A 15,430-nucleotide genomic window follows, 5' to 3' on the forward strand; every position below is an offset into this window, starting at 1 on the left:
CTGGCCATGGTGCTCATGCCACCATCACTGTCCTACCCCAACAGAGACCTCAGGGGAGACTTGTGGGGTGTGCAAGGGAGTGCCTCATGCATGGTGTGGAGAGCGTGTGGCAGCAGGGACACCGACTCCTGGCATCCTTGGGACGATTTCTCCCAGCCTCAGGACTGCAGCTGAGCCCTTCTGGGGGACAGCAGGCTGTGCCAGAAATGTGATTTGGTTTCACACATACCTAGATATCACTTGGGAAGGCAGTAATCGAAATATTAGACATGCATTAGCAACTGGCCTGGAGGGCTTCCCCTTTTGGAGCACTGTCAGCCTAGGAGCCTCAGGCAGAAGATCCTCTTGCACCTGGCTGTGCCCAGCTGGTAGAGCTCTGACCTGCTCTCCCCAGGCAGCTCCTGTCTGGACACCGGTCCCTCTCTTCTGGATCGAGCCCCATTTTGGTCTTGTGACACAGGATCACCTCTGTGGCTGTGGCACAGGATGCTCACAGGGCAGGACCACCAAAGCCGCTGCTCACAAGGCTCCAGCTGCTTGGTGTCTGCCACTTGCAAAGCAGCCAGAGGAGAGCCCAGGTTCAATCAGCGATCTGCTCACCAGGTGCGAAGGGTTGCTGTCTGCATGCCCTGGAGCAATGGGAGCCCATCAGGGCCCTGTGAGGGTCTGCTGCCCCTGAACAGCATGGGCTGGAGAGGCTTCCTTCCCTCTCAGAGATAGCACTGAGCCCTGCCTCAGTTTCCCCATCTCTGCCGTACAGGTAGCTGTAGGGAACAGTTAGGTATTGTCCATCAAATGCTTTGAAAATGAAAAGACTCTCACTGCTGTGTTATTGGTAATATCCTCCAGGCTTTATCACTGAAACTGCTGCTGGAGATGGAAGTTTCTTATAGCCACAAACAGTTCAGCTTGCTTTAGGAAGCCATAGTTCATGTATAGAGTAAAATCATTATAAATCAAATTGCTTCATTTACTGCTGCACTAAGGCAGACAGGAGCAAGTACCAGTGCAATATTGCCATCTCCACCTCAGGCCCCTTCCATGCCAGTGTAAAACTCCCAGAACTGAGGCTGCTGCTGGGACATCTTACCCCAAGCACCCTTAACCTCAGCAACCCCCTGCCAGGGGATCCACACATCTCTCCTGCCTCACGCAGGAACCCAGTGATGTTTTTTGGGGCAACAACGGTGGTGCTGATGGCAGGGAGGCCATTCTATCCCTCCCATGGGAGATAACAGCACAGGAGGGTTTCAAAGTGGAGCAAAACAGGCATAAGCAGAGCTGGCCCATGGCACAGGGAAGGTGAGACCCTCACCACCTCCTCAGAGGAACCCTGCAAACGTTGCAGAAGTGCCCCGTGGCTTGCTGGCCTGTTTGGGACTGCTTAATCTTATGATATTGCCTTAACATTTTGCCAGAGAAGCAAATAGGAAATCAGAGCATCACAGACATCAGGGAAGATGTCTGTGTGGAAATAACCCTGTTAGTTTTAAGAAAAAAAGGTAAGAAAAGAAAAAAAAGGTAAGAAAAGGAAAAAAACCCAAAATCTCAGTGGTTTGTGGTGGAACAAATGCTGAATGTCCTTGGTAATGGCTGGCATTCCTTGAGGCTTGCAGAGGGGTTCATCTAGCACTCAGGGATCACTGATGGGTAATTCAGGACACCCTCATTCCACCACCTCATCCTAGTGCTCTGCTCCTCCCCTAGCCCTTGAGGCCATGGCTGTGGCAGGAAAATCCTCCTTGTTGTGCCCCCACGGGGCAACATTGACAGACACCAAGTTCTCTGGGGCCTCCATGGCTTCAGCCCCTGGGAGAAGCCCAGGATTGATACAGGAACAGGCTTGGGGGTAGGGGTGGGGGAAGGAAACAAAGAGCATAAAATAATCTGTGAGACTCCAATTCACTCTCAGGTGTGCAGAGGGTGTCTCTGCCAGGCACAGCACCGAGAATCATCCAGAGCTGCAATGTAGAGGTCTTTCTATGTATATATTTATAGGTCTGTATACATTGGTAGTGCACTGTGTTCAGAACAGCCGGGCCTGCTTCTTCAGCTCGTTCCTCTTCCACAGGGCCAGGCGGTCGAACTCGGCAATGGTCATGCCAAAGATCTGGTAGAACTCCTCCTGGGAGAGGTGGCGCTGGGGAGAGACAAGATGCTGGGCCAGGGCTGGGCGCCCTGGCTACCACCCAGGGCCACCAATGGCCACATGCTGCAGCAGGGTGGGAGGACATGTGAGGGCGTCTGCTGCCACCTCCTGCCTGGCTGGGTGCAACGGGGTGCTACAACCCCCTGCAGCTCTTACTCAGGAGAGGGGGAGCACCTGGCCCCCTCCTGCTCCAGCCAAACACACTCATGCTCTGGGCATGAGGTAAAGCTCTGCCCAGCCAGCAGGGCAGCAGGACCACTGCAATAGTGTGCCAGCACACACGTGCTCCTGGGGGGTTATGGAGATGCTCCTCATACACCGTGAGTCTCTCACAGCCCCATGCTGCCTGCTGGGGCTAAGGGGAGAGCCTGCAGGATAGGGTCCCTCTGAACCCCGAGGAGACTGGCCCTGTAGGAAAAGGCTCTCCTCACCTCTAACCGAGTCCTGTCCACATCTTTGGGCAGCTGGTTCCTCCCCCTTGTCTTCACCAGAAGCAACTCATATGGATATATCTGCACAGGGACAAGAAGACCATGGAATACTTACAGAGCCAGTTGGGGCACATCTGGTAATGAGGCCATGGGGGCCAGCAGGGCAAAGACTTCTCTTGCTGTGTTTAGCAGGGTTTGAGCGACACAGCTGCTTTGAGAACTAGGATGGGACAAGGCAGAGGGGGGGCTTGCTCTCAGGGTGGCCCTAATCAACCTTGAATCACCTTGGGGACTCTGGAATAGCCTCCTCACTCTGTGAAATCACAAGTGACCCAGGGATGACTGAGTAGAGAGCCAGCAGCACAACCACCCTTCTTTGTTTCTCACCCAAGAGACACTTCTGCTTGGCTAAGTGCTTAGGGCCCTGGCAGGAGGGCAAGGACTCTGGTCCAAGTACCACAGTCTCATGATAGAGCTGTCATGTGGGGAGGGAGGGAGATGAAGGCAGAGCGTTGAGGGCAGAGGGCAAAGCTTCCTCCTGAAGGGTCTGGGAACACATGGACACATCTCTGGGACTCCCTCCAGGTGGCACTTGCACCTCCAACTGGCAGCCGCTCCTTGGAGCAGGAGCATCTTACCTTGTACTCTGTGGGGAGAGAGCAAAGACAAAAGAGACATTGTCACACTGCGCTGCCATGATCCTCCCCCCGGGGCTGTGGGGACCCTTGCCTGGACTTTGTTTACCAGAGCTGCCAGCTATGGGGTAAGCAGCCCCATGGCATCTGGCTCTGCACCTACAGGGTCCCCAGCCCCTGCTGTTCCCAGCCCCTGCTGTTCCCAGCCCCATAGCCTCTTACCTCGCATCCCCCAGTTGACGGCGTTTGTGCTGTCGTAGTGGAAAAGCTCGGCACTGGGAGGCTGTGGGAGGGATACAGGAAGGGAGGAGTAAGAGGGGTCCCCTCCTACTCAGCACGACCCCTCCCATGTCCCCAGAGGGGAAGGCACTTAAACCAAAGCAGGGCCTGCTCCCCACCCCTGGTAGTGGGCAAGCTGAGGGACGGGGAGTTGAAGTGACAAGCCCAGGTCACACGGAGGCAGGACCAGGTCTCCCAAGCCCCAGCGACCTCTGCTCCAGGGTATAAAGCAAAGCTCTTATGCTGAGAAGCAACATCAGCATCCCTCTGAAACATGCCCTGCAGTAGGTTCAGGGCAGGCACCTCTGTCCTGCAGTGGTCTCCAATAAGGGTCATTTTAAATTGTTACAGACAAGCAGTGACAGCAGAGGGGCAAAGTAGGAGCAGGATACCCTAGTCACGAAAGGGGAGCACTGGGGGCTTTGAGGAGCCTGGGGAGAGTGCTGAAGGGTGCAGAGATGCCTGTCAGCAGTAGGAGGCAGGCAGGAGGCACTTACCCTGTGCAGCCCGTTCCTCCTGTAGGCAGGAAGGGAGGCCGACTTAGAAATGAGGGGATCTGCAAGGAAGCCACCAAGGTGCATAAGGGAAAATGCAGGGGTGAGCCTCACAGCCCAGGAGAACACCCAGTGGTCCACCCTACCCCTGCACTTTATTACCCAGCTCCAGATTCACCCAGCTCTGTCTTCTTCCAGCTCTAATACATTTCCAGCCTAGCTGATATTCCTCTCCTCAAAATCCCTTTCCTATGGCAGCCCTCCCACCTCACCCTTCAGCATGACACAGTTTCTCTGACTCATCCTCTCCCAGCACTGCCACCAGCTCCCCTCTGGTACAGCTCTGCCCTGGCCCAGCCTTTCAAGGGCATCTTCTCTCCCATTCTTCCCTCCCTAGTCCCAGCACCTCCTCCAGCTCAGGTCCTGGACCTCACAGCCAGGGGTCCAGCCACGGAGGGCTGCAGGCTCACACTCACCACTGTCAGCCAGGTAGTGTGTCCGGGGAGCTGCAAGGAGAGCAGAGTTGGGTGTCAGGGAGGACCAAGTGCCCCAAGCCATGCAGAGCTGCCCAGCTACCAGCTCCATGGGTTATCCCTGGAGCTCCTGGAGCTAAGGGGCTCCCTGAGCATCTCCAAACAGCCCCAGCTCCAGGGCAGCAAATGTGCCACAAGGAAAGAGAGCACAGAGCAGGCAGGGTCAGCTGTGCTGCCAGGCTCCTCAACACCCCTAGCCATCTCTGCAGCCCCAGGGGGAGAGGGACTGGGTGCCCCATGTGCAGTGCAGTGTGAACTGTACAAGCAAGGAAGGCAACCCTGGGGGCAGTCAGCAAGTCTGGGCTGCCAGGAGGTGCACAAGCAGAGAACTCAGAACAGGTCAGATCAGGCCCAGCATGGCAGTGCTGTGAAACTCCCAAAGGAGCCTTCCACCACTCCATGAGGCACCTCACCAGACTGCCTGGACAGACTGCAACCAACCATCCAGGTGATGTCTCATCCCAGCCAGGGCACAAGGAATGGATGGAGCCCTCCAGAGAGAAGAGCCTCCCAAGTCCAACTCTGGTGCCCAGCACCTCTTCTACCACCCCCTCCCAGTCCCTTGTTCTTCCTCCCCACCACAGAAAACTTCCCACAGGAGCTAGGGCCATGCAGGTGGGACAGAGAAATGGACAGGGTTGTCCTTACAGCCATTGAGGGAGCCCTCATAGCCAACTGTGTGCAGGGCTTCTCTGCTGCTGGCCGAGCTGCGAGGGGGTGTCCATGGGTCTGCGTAGGAGTGGGATCGAGCCTTCATCTCCTCCCTCAAGATCAGCCTGCCGATGCCACTCTGGATCTGGGATGGGGGGAAAGCCACTTTGCACCCCTCCTTTCCCCATTCAGCCCCCCCTGACCACTGGCACATCGCAGCAGAGCACTGCATGTCCCCACATGGGCCTGGCACCTCCCGACTGCCCCCTGTCCCTGGGGACGAGGTGCTGGGGTGGGGTGCCTCCTTTGGATCCTGTGTTGGGGGTAGCTGAGGTGGGAGAGATGGTGGTAGGGATGGTGCTGGATCTTTCTTGGATGGCAGCGTGGGACTGGGCCTCTTTCCCAAAACCAAGGGGGCAGCTTGCTGCAGGGACCAGGCTGCTGCAGGGACCTCACTCACCTTGTGCATGCCCCGGTCGTAGCCATCCTCCTCGCCTCCTGATGAGAATCTCCGGGCCCGAGGGGCTGCAGGGAGACAAGTGGAGGCATTGGATAGGGATGAAGGTGGAGGCAGGCAGGGAGGAGACAGTCCCCAGCTGCACAGGGAGAGCTGAGTCTCAAGGGTTGCTGGGATTCTGGGGGCACTTTGGCAGGTCCAACCCCACCTTTGGGTCCAGATCCAACTCAGAGGGGGTTCCCTCCCAAGAGATGGCTAGGTCTGGGGGCAAAACAAGGAGCTGTTACCTTTGGGGGAACCTTGGAAGGACCAGTACTCTGACTCAGAGTGGTAGTACGGGTCTGGGGAGTAGGCAGGGCTATACTTGGATGACTGTGCGATGTCTTCGCTGGTTTTGCTTTTCGTGGCTGCAGAGAGGTTGTCTGCAAAAGGAGCAGGCAGAGCTGTAGTGAGGACCCCGAGTCCTGCTGGCAAGACTTGCCAAGATCCACCCTGGCATGAAGGCAAATCCTCTTCCCTCCCATCTCCCCAGTGGCCACCGGCACTTTATGGCCGGGGCAGCATAGAGCTGGGAACAGTAACTCGTTGTCAAACTGCTGACACCGCCTGGAGGCGAGGGCGCAAAGGCAGACAGTGGGCACCGCGACAGGCAGAGGCGCTGCTGCCGGTGTGGTTGGGAAAGGACTCGAACGGTTCATAGCCCACGGCACCACCACAAGCTCTAGCTCCTGCACAGTGCTCATGCCAGCCCAGTATCATCAATCTCCCCACGCCCCTGTGCCCCAGGCTGTCCCATCACCGGGAAGGCTGTAACCACACAGGCAGAAGGGCATGGAGAAAGGATCAGCTGCAGCAGGGAAGGGGCTAGGGCCAGGGGAAAGCAGGGCTGTGCAGGGACAAGGAGGGAAGAGGGGTGAGCCCAGCAGCTCTGGACCCGGGCAGGATCACACACAGAGCTCTGCTCAGGCTGGGGACTGACCCTCAGTGGCACATATGACAAACCCAAGGGTGAGCCCCACTGCTTTCCCCCAGAGGCCAGGAGACTTGCAGGGGAAGGAGCATTAAGGACAGGCTCTGTGGCAGAGTGATCCCACTACCACCTCAAGCGGGCACAAGGGACCTTGCCAATGGCAGCTACTTACAGCAGTGGGTGCAGCCAGCAGCAGGGTGGCAGGAGTTGGGCAGGTGAAAAGGGAGAGCCCAGGGAGAGAGAGGAGACACAGTTACTGCTTGGGGGAAGCTGCTGTCCCTCTGTGTGCAGGAGCAAGCAGGGACAGTGCAAGCCAGCCCCACTAAGAGACACCGAACACCCCTGTGACTCCTCCCTACCCATCAACACAGGCCAGGCCTGTTTTGCTCTGGAGCACCCATCCAGGATGGGCTGTACTTTCTCTCCAGGGCTCCACATGAATCCACAAGTTACAGTCTTCATCCTTTTCCCAAGGCTGCTTTGTCTCCCGGCATCAGCAAGCAACAGCCATCCTTGTCCCCTCTGCCTCCCCTTCATAGCCTCACTTCCCCTCCTTCAGCTTCCCTGACTGATGCCACTGACAGCCTTCACCTCCATGCCTCACAACAGGGATATGGTCCAAAGCTGCCTTTTTCTCACACTGAACCCTGCATTCACCTGCCCAGAGGGAAGCAGGAGCATCAGTCCACCCACACCTTGCCTTGACACCTGCTCCCATCTCCCACCCTGCCCCTAAATGCGACTCAGTCAGATCAAGTTCCACACAGGTGCCCTCCCCCACTGCCTGCGTGGAGCAGAGCCTGGTGCACAGCAGCAGCCCCTACCGTGTCGCTTATAGATGGGGGGCTTCCGGTAGATGTTACTCTCGCCGGCAGCTGGAGGAAGAGGACAGAAAGAAAGAGAAGAAAGAAGGGAGGAAGGAGAGGTCAGTATGGGTGGGCTAAGAGCAGACAGGACAGAGGTCCTGCAGGAGATGCTAGCCCCAGGCCACGTTTCCATCACACAACCATCTCTGGGTCCACACGTCCCACAGGAGCACAGCACTGAGCCAGGGCCAGGCAGGCTCTGGGATGGGCAGCAGGAGCCTGGTCCTGAGGCTGCCCTCGGGCAGCAGTGCGCACGCAGAGGACATGCAGTGAGCACCCCAGCGTCAGCATGCACGCCAGGGCAGTGGGCACTGCCAGCCCCAGGAGGGATGGCACAGCCAGGAGCCAGCAGCTGCCCCTGCCAGCCGGCAGCGATGCACCATGGCTCACACTGCTGTGGTTTCTCAGGGGTGCCAGCACCTGCAAGAACCACCTGCGAGCTACCTGGGGTGAAACAACATCAGCCAAAGCCTCTTTCCACAGCAGAGAGAGAAAAGAGCGAGCTGGGAGGGAAAGCAAACTGGAGCCTGTTGCCGAGAGCTACAGCCCCCATGCAGGGGCCAGGCAGCAGAGCTGGCGGAGCAGGGAGGGGGCCATCCATAAACCACTGACCATCAGCGGGAGGGCAGGGCAGGCAGCGGGGCCAGACCCTGACAGGGATGGGATGGGAGCAGGGGACCATAGTGGAGAGCCTCTGGGTGTCCTCATGGCATGAGCTACATACTGTAGAGGGGTCCACACTTTGGAGGACAATCCGGGTAGCAGGAGATGCCTACAGACAAGCAGGGTGTTCTGTGGCTCTGGCCCTGCCACATGTGCTGAAGGATGGATGGGCAGCTCTGGCTGCTTCCCTCCCCACTTTCCCTCTCTGCCCGCTCCATCCCCATCCCCACGGGCTCTGTGTGGCTGGGAGTGGGTGGTGGCCCTTACCTGATGGCCCCCTGCAATCCCTGCAGAAGGGGAGCAAGCATCTGGCAAGCCCAGAAGACTCTGGGGGGAGGGAGCAGCGGGCCCTATGGGGAGTATAAAATAGTCATCTGTAGCGGGTGGGTGCGGAAAGGCCTCCAGCAGACACGCTTCAGCTCACGGTCCTGGGGGAGGCAGGGAAGGGGGCAGGCTCTCTGCAGGGGACTCATCTTCGTGTGGGGGTGGAGAAGGGTCAGGGGAGAGGGGGAAGAGGGATGTTGCAAGGATCAAGCAGACTCCAGGTGGCTCTGGACATCCGGGTGGTGACAGAAAGGGAGGGGGTTCAAGCTGCAGGTCCTGTTTATGGATGGCCTCTACCAGGGGTAGATCCTGCTGCCAGCTGGCTCTAGGCAGGCGGCGGAGCTACGCATGCGACACAGGGGGGACGGCACATGCGGGCATGCCACAGACACGGTGCTTCCCTGGGCACCAGGGTGCTCCAGAGCCTACCTGGGATGTGGAAATGCTTGGGTGCTTGGTATGAGGTTGGAGTGGAGGACCTCACATCTAACTGGCTATAGTAGGGGGAGCTGCGCCCGCTCTCGGTGCCTAGGCGGTGCCGAGCAGAAGCAGCCGTAAGTGACCGAGAGAGAGAACAAGAGGCAGAAGAAAATGGGTGTTAAATGCAGCGGTGTTAGAGGAGCTGGGGGGTGAGCCACGTGGCAGGAGTGACATGTGCCAGGCTGCGGTCCAGGATGGGGCAGGATGGAGCAGGAGGAGATTCCTGCATCTCCAGAGGCAGGTGGGATGCAGAGGAAGCCCTGTGTGCGGGTGCTGGTGCTGGGCAGCAGCCTGCCCCAGCGCTGGAAGAGGAAAGCCGAGCGTGCTGTGGAGGCAGATGGTGACAGGCCCTTGGCAGCACAGCACTGGGGGAGCTTGTGGACCTCCAGACTTACTGACCTCAGATGTTCCCAGTTGTTACTCCCCGGTTCCGAAGGACAGGAGACACTGCACAGACAGCCTGCTTCACCCTCCCAACATGCTCCAGCCTGTGCACACACAAGTGCCTCTAAGGAACCCCCAACCCCTTACAGCACTGGCTGGGCACAAGCACTCCTGTGCACATCCCTCACAGAGCTACCACACCAGCTGAGGGGGTCTTCACTGGACCTGGGGGTCTCCTCCTTTCCCCCTCCATCCTCCATAAACCTCAGCTGAGGTCTGAGCCAGGACAAAGTCTCCTCAGCCTGCCTTTGCTGCTCACAAAATGAGAGTCAGGGGAACAGAAGGATGTACACAGGAGAGCTGGTCACTGCCCCACAGCTTCCGTTGCTGTCAGCCCCCCACAGACATCCCCAGGCCTCCAGCATGCCTGCCAGAGAAGGGACTACAAAGGTCCCATGGGTGAAGCAGGGGACAGTTTGGTGATCCCTGCTCTGCTTGGGGTCTGATCTTAGCCCATCCTGGGGCTGCAGCTGGGATCCTCACCTGAGCGGTAGAAATGGTGTGGGGACCTGGGGATGGTGGGGGACATGCCCTGGCGGCTGTAGGTGGGGGAGTCGATGTAGCCAGGGCTGGAGGCTCGCCTCTGCCGTGTGTCAAAGCTCTCGTAGATGTCCTGGGATGGGGAAAGGTGTGGAGAGAGATGGGGTTAAAGCTGGTGGGATATGGAACAAGGGCAGGCCAGTGTCCCAGCAGCCCTGCAGGGAGGTCCCTTGGACAAGGCACGCTGCGCTTGTGTCAGCCCGGGAAGGTTCATGCTCTGTGTGCATGTTCTCCACAGCTGGATGGGCTCCACAGCTTGCTCTGCCTCCTGACTGCTGAAGTGCCAGGAGGGTTTGGAAGCAGGTAACAGTGTCCAGCCAGAGGCTTTCACCCCACCTTGCTGAAATCATCCCCTGCCCCTGAGCTTGTTCCCAATTGCTGGTGTCGCCCTCCCTGAGGCAGGAGCTGCACCCTGGGTCTATTCTGCCAAGGCGGCCTTGCACACTGCTCTCCTTGGAGCTTGAAGGACAGGATCATCCTGGATATAGTTCCTCTGTTTTCCCCCACCTTGGGGAGTACCCAGGTAGGGGGAGGTTCAGCAAAGCCCCAGCAGACCCTGGGCTGGGACACCCTTCGGTAGCAGGTGACAGATTGCTGGTGCCCACTGGGGCCATTACCTGTGAATACGGGGAGAGGGTCCCCAGGGACTGGAGGCAGCAGGAAGCAAAGAGAGGAGAAAGAGAGAGACAGCACACAGTTAAGGGGAGCAGAGACAGACTGGGGTCCCACAGCAGCTTGGTTTCCCCAGGTTACAGCCTCGTTGTATCTGCCAGGCTGTGAGGGCAAGTGGTGACACAGCCAGAGCCAGGCTGAGGTAGGATGCTGGGCAGAGAGCCCCTGGCCAGGAGGGGAGCTGGTGTGAGAATGGCACCTCCTGAATCAGCAGCCTGTACCCCTCCTCAGAGACCTCAGGGGAGTGGCTGCAGTGGGTAAGGTTGCTGCTGGATGCTTGGTGCTCCATGCTGGGCCATGGCCCTGCTGTCTGCACCATCACCAGGTGGCCTGGAGGAAACCAGACTTGTGACAAGCCTTGGGACTGGAGATATGAGAGGTGCTGCTGTTGGCCACCCTGGGCCCTTCACCTCTGTGTGAGCTGCTCAGACCACCTTCTTCCACAAACTTACTGAAATCATTGAGCAGTCCCAGCCTGCCTGGGGGAGAAGGGCAGGGCAGTCCCATGCCATATTCTGCTTCGCTGTCATCTCATCACATGCCTCTAAAACAGCAACGACCAAGCCCCTTTCCCAGCTGTGGGGCCAGCACCCACCAGAGATAGCCTTGCTGTGCTCCAGAGATGCCATGCTGGGGCTGGGTGGCCAGGAGGATTGCCTGCCAGGGACCAGGCTCTGGGCTGAGCCTGCTGGCTTTCTGTCCCTCCCCCCAGGAAGGATGCACATGTACTGCACATCCTTCTCCTCTCCTGCTGCAGGCTGCCTTGGGTGAGCTCCCTGCCACATCACTCCCGAGGGTGACATCTCCTCCCATGCAGCCCTGTCTGTCCCTGCACACTGAGTTTGCAGCACAGTGTGGGCAGGGCACTGCCATCAGCTGAGAAGGTCACTGCTTGCTTTCTTAGTCTACAGCAGCAGCACCATAATTTCCCTCCCAGCAGAGGCCTCTTCCCAGTGATGGGGAGCCTCTAGGAAGGTCCTACCCCATCTCCTGGCTCCCTGCAGCATTCCCAGTGGCGTGGGCAAGGCCACATGCAGTGCTTCCCGTTGCCCCTGTGCAGCCCAGCACTGGGCATACCAAGACTCAGTACCTCCCCATAGCTATATCTCTCCAGCGTCTCATCCGATGTGTATCTGTGATAGGGCTCGTACGAAATGAGGTCAGGACGCTGCACTTCATAGATGGCTTTAATCTTGGGAAGAGCTGCCAGGTCTTTGTAATTAAGGATCTCATTATCCACTTTAGCCTAGGGAGAGGGAGAGACAGAGACAGAGAGACGGAAAGGGAGAGGAGGAGAGAAGGAAGGGAAGGCTGGAGCACACATTGTGGAGCCAGCACAGAGTAGACAGAGCCTACTGTCACCCCACTAGCAGAAAGAGGTAAGAGGAGATGCCTGAGAGGCAGCAGCAAGAAGGGGCAGAGGAAGTGGGAGGGTGGGACTGTGCCCCTCTGAGCGCTCCTGCTCTGTGCCAGCTGCACTGGTGGCACAGCATGCCGCTGGGGCAAGAGGCATGGCTTGTCCATGCTGTCCCCAAATGCTGGACTTGTCCCCAGGGGATGCAGAGGAGCTGCTGCTCCCCTCCCTGGGGCTGGAGCCTCCGACGTGCCCTGCATGGACGAGGGGCAGAGCTCTACTTACGCAGATGACGCGGTTCGGGGAACCAATGCTGGAACCGGGGGGTGAGATGGAGGTTTCTGATGTCCTTCTGTGCTGTGGAGACAGAAAAGCAGAAGACAGGTGAGAACACAACACAGAATGACCCCACACAGGCACAATGCTGGGTGCAGCAAGCAAACTGTTCCTTTGCCCTTTCATTCACTTGCTGCCAGTGCTCATGGCTGCTGCAGGCTGCCTTGCCATCCAGCTTTGTGCCCTGGCCTCTCCTGGGGCCAGATCTGGAGCAACAAGCGACCTGGCAAGACCCAACAGAAAGCTGTCCCCAAGGCCAGTCAGACACAGAGAAGAACCAGCAGCTTGGAGGGTTGGTGAGGGGACTGCTGTGCCACTTCTGTAGCTGTGGCATGGGCCAGTGCCAGGCAGGAAGCAGGCCCCAGGCCATGGCCAGTTGCCATCCTCTGGGCAGTAGGGACAGAGTTTGTGCCAGCTAGCCCTGGGCTTGGACACTGTCACAACACCTCCAGCAGTGATGTAACATCACCTGTGTCATGCCACCCCTTGGAGATGCCACTCACCCTGCTGCCTACCTTTAGCTTCTTCTCTGCCCTGGCTGCCTGCTTGCAGATGGGGTGCCACACTTCAGAGCCTGCAATGCAGCAGAGGGACAATGTTTCAGCTCCACACCCAGCTCACCCCCGCTGCTAGGGATCATGCAGCTCCTCCTGCCATGGGGAGGTCACATCCTGTTCCTGCCACTTGCAGCAGTGCCCCACAGCCTGTGATCCCCTGAGGATGTGTCAGTGCTTTCCTGAGCAGAAGCTACATTGAGCAAGTGGTGTTATAGGAGTGCAATCCCTGCATGCTGGAGGGAGGCAGCTCCTGGGAGGCCCTGCAGGGCAGGAGATAGGAACCAGAGTCTCTCCATGAGGAGCAGAGCAGGAGCAGTGTGGTGAGCCCCAAGGGTGCAGAGTGGGGTCACCTGCTGGGTCCCACCAGCATTCCTGGGTGCGTTCTCCACTGCTGCATGACCACAGGCACGCACCCATTGAGAAGGCAGAGCAGTGGGGACTGAGTTTATGTACTAAGACATGAAACAGCTCCCAAGCACCGAGATGCAGTGGCTGACACCAGACACAGTCATCCCTGCCCCAACACGGGGCAGAGGAGAGCCTTCTCCCCACAGTGGGATCCCTACCTGTCAGGTACATCTCCTCTCCTTCTGTGAACATCTGGTGGCAGCGGACACATCTGGCACAGGTGGGGTGGTAGTGCTTGCCTCCTGCCTGCAAGGGTGAGCAGAGAAGCCCCTGAGCAAGGCAGGACTTGGTGACCTACTCATCTCCCTGAGGGTGAGTGGCCCTGGCATCAGGCCCTGCTGCAGGCAATGACAAGGTGAATAGGGCAAAACTAGCCAGGACCACTTCATCACTAGTGCTTCTGACCTGCTGGGCTGTGAGTCACACTGGGAACCTTCTGCTCTCCTCAAACTGTCCAGCTGTCAAGGTTAGGGCTAGGCTAGCCACTAAACAAAGGACAGATGCTCTCTATTAACCTCCCTCCCATGGCAGAAGGGGAAGGGAATAAAGGAGAGAAATTTATGGATAAAAAACCTCTAGGCCAGATGTAATAAAACAGAAACAATGGAAAAGAAATAAATACATATATATATATATATATATACACACACAAAACCAAGAGTGAGGTCATCCAGAGTCCAGACCAGACTCAGTGGCAGACAAGAACTGGATTCAGGAACTCAAGGATTGAGATCAAAGGCAGAAGAATAGCCAGAGGTCTCCTTGAATGCTGGCCACAGAAGAGGGCTTGACTCTTGTGATGCCTTAGCTTCATAGTGAATATGATGCACACGGAACAGAACTCTTTGTTAGCCAGGTTTGGGTCACCTCCCTGTCAGCTTCTCCCTGTAAACACAACCTATATACTTACCTACAACCCTTTCACTTACTGCAGCCCCAATGTGGTACACAAGATTCAGCAGTGACCTTGGTTTCCATAGGAGCAAGAGCCTTGGTGTTAACTACAAACATCAGGCACCATCACCTCCAGAAGCAGATGCTGCCTGCAGGACTGCACCCTTAACCTCAGAAGGTGCAGAGCTGGCTGACAGAGAATTGGTTCCACTCCAGCTCAAACCAGGACACCAACACACAGGAAAGCAGAGCCAGGAGGTTCCAAACCCCCAGTGAAGGTAGCCACAAACCTCGCCCCCAGTGACTTGTCTTTGTACTCTGGAAATAAAGGGGAGCCTCTGCTGTGCCACCCAGCCAGCAGCCATGCTTTGCACCAGCTCCTTCCCTCTACAGCTGTGAAGACAAGCAGCAAATTTGGCCCAGGATGTTACAGCAGGGAAGCAGTCATGGGAGAAGGGTGGCAAAGCACAGGCTTGCTCCTGCCGGCAGCCATAAAGAAACCTCTGTGTCTGTAGAGCCATGGCCAAACTCCAGCGCTAGGCTGCTCCCTCTGCCCTTTGACAGGGATAACAGCTTTAATTGGTGCCTTGTTTCCACTCAAAGTGGCTGCTGGCATTTCAATTATAGGCTCGTTTTCTGGGCTGGGAGGCAGGAGCTGGCTTAGGGCAGGAGGAATCTGGGCTGTGCTGTTAGAACTCGACCCCCAAAGGACATTTTACTCCCATAATAATCCAAGAGAAGAGGAAGGATAATTTAAGGCAACAGAGGGAAGATGAGGCTGTTTCTGAGAAAGAAAGGGGTTATGACAAAGAGGGCTGGAAGCAGTTTGAAACAGGAAGGATCAACAGGCAAGATTGCTGTGAGCATAACTGAGAATCTGCTAGTTGATTGCTCGTAAAAATCAACCTGGAATTCAGTGCCCTTGGGGTGCAGATGGCAGCCAGTGGTTTTCCCCTTCCACTTCATGCCAAAAACGAGTGCAAGGTTTTAGGGCAGGCAGGGAAAATGAGTAGGAGAAGCAACTCCTCCTGGAGAAGCAACTCTCCAAGCCATGCACAAACCTTGTTCCTTTTATATGGGTTAATATTACAGCTCATGAAAGGCTGGCAAAGGCTGCAGGAAGAGACCTGCTCGTTATCACTGGGGGGCCCTTAAAGGCTCACTAATCACCCAAGCCTGGCTGTGCAGCTCAGAGCAGCTGGGAAAGCCTGGAGGTTGCTGGGATAGTATGAGAAGGCTTCTTAAGGACTATAATTCTTTAAAGGCACTCTTCCATTTCATGCTCTGCCAGTG

At 57.2% G+C, this 15,430-nt stretch overlaps 1 protein-coding gene across 1 annotated transcript in view; it reads right to left on the reverse strand.

Annotated features, from left to right (window-relative positions):
• Positions 1-1,969: 1,969 nt before the first annotated feature.
• Positions 1,970-15,430, reverse strand: part of ABLIM3 (actin binding LIM protein family member 3) — a 55,712-nt gene continuing 42,251 nt past the window's right edge. Inside the window, exons 7-23 of the mRNA XM_068160103.1 lie at positions 13,402-13,489; positions 12,794-12,852; positions 12,228-12,299; positions 11,679-11,834; positions 10,534-10,563; positions 9,860-9,989; positions 8,882-8,980; positions 7,424-7,474; positions 5,917-6,051; positions 5,633-5,697; positions 5,170-5,317; positions 4,465-4,494; positions 3,992-4,050; positions 3,438-3,498; positions 3,219-3,226; positions 2,581-2,661; positions 1,970-2,140 (exon numbers count right to left, since the gene is read on the reverse strand). Coding sequence (XP_068016204.1) covers positions 2,027-2,140; positions 2,581-2,661; positions 3,219-3,226; positions 3,438-3,498; positions 3,992-4,050; positions 4,465-4,494; positions 5,170-5,317; positions 5,633-5,697; positions 5,917-6,051; positions 7,424-7,474; positions 8,882-8,980; positions 9,860-9,989; positions 10,534-10,563; positions 11,679-11,834; positions 12,228-12,299; positions 12,794-12,852; positions 13,402-13,489 — 1,386 coding nt within the window. The 3' untranslated portion in view covers positions 1,970-2,026. The remainder of the gene's footprint in view (positions 2,141-2,580; positions 2,662-3,218; positions 3,227-3,437; positions 3,499-3,991; positions 4,051-4,464; positions 4,495-5,169; positions 5,318-5,632; positions 5,698-5,916; positions 6,052-7,423; positions 7,475-8,881; positions 8,981-9,859; positions 9,990-10,533; positions 10,564-11,678; positions 11,835-12,227; positions 12,300-12,793; positions 12,853-13,401; positions 13,490-15,430) is intronic.

Source organism: Melanerpes formicivorus, unplaced genomic scaffold, assembly GCF_026170545.1.
Source record: "Melanerpes formicivorus ecotype bairdi unplaced genomic scaffold, bMelFor1.0.p_v2 SCAF_2, whole genome shotgun sequence".
Classification (NCBI taxonomy): Eukaryota; Metazoa; Chordata; class Aves; order Piciformes; family Picidae; genus Melanerpes; species Melanerpes formicivorus.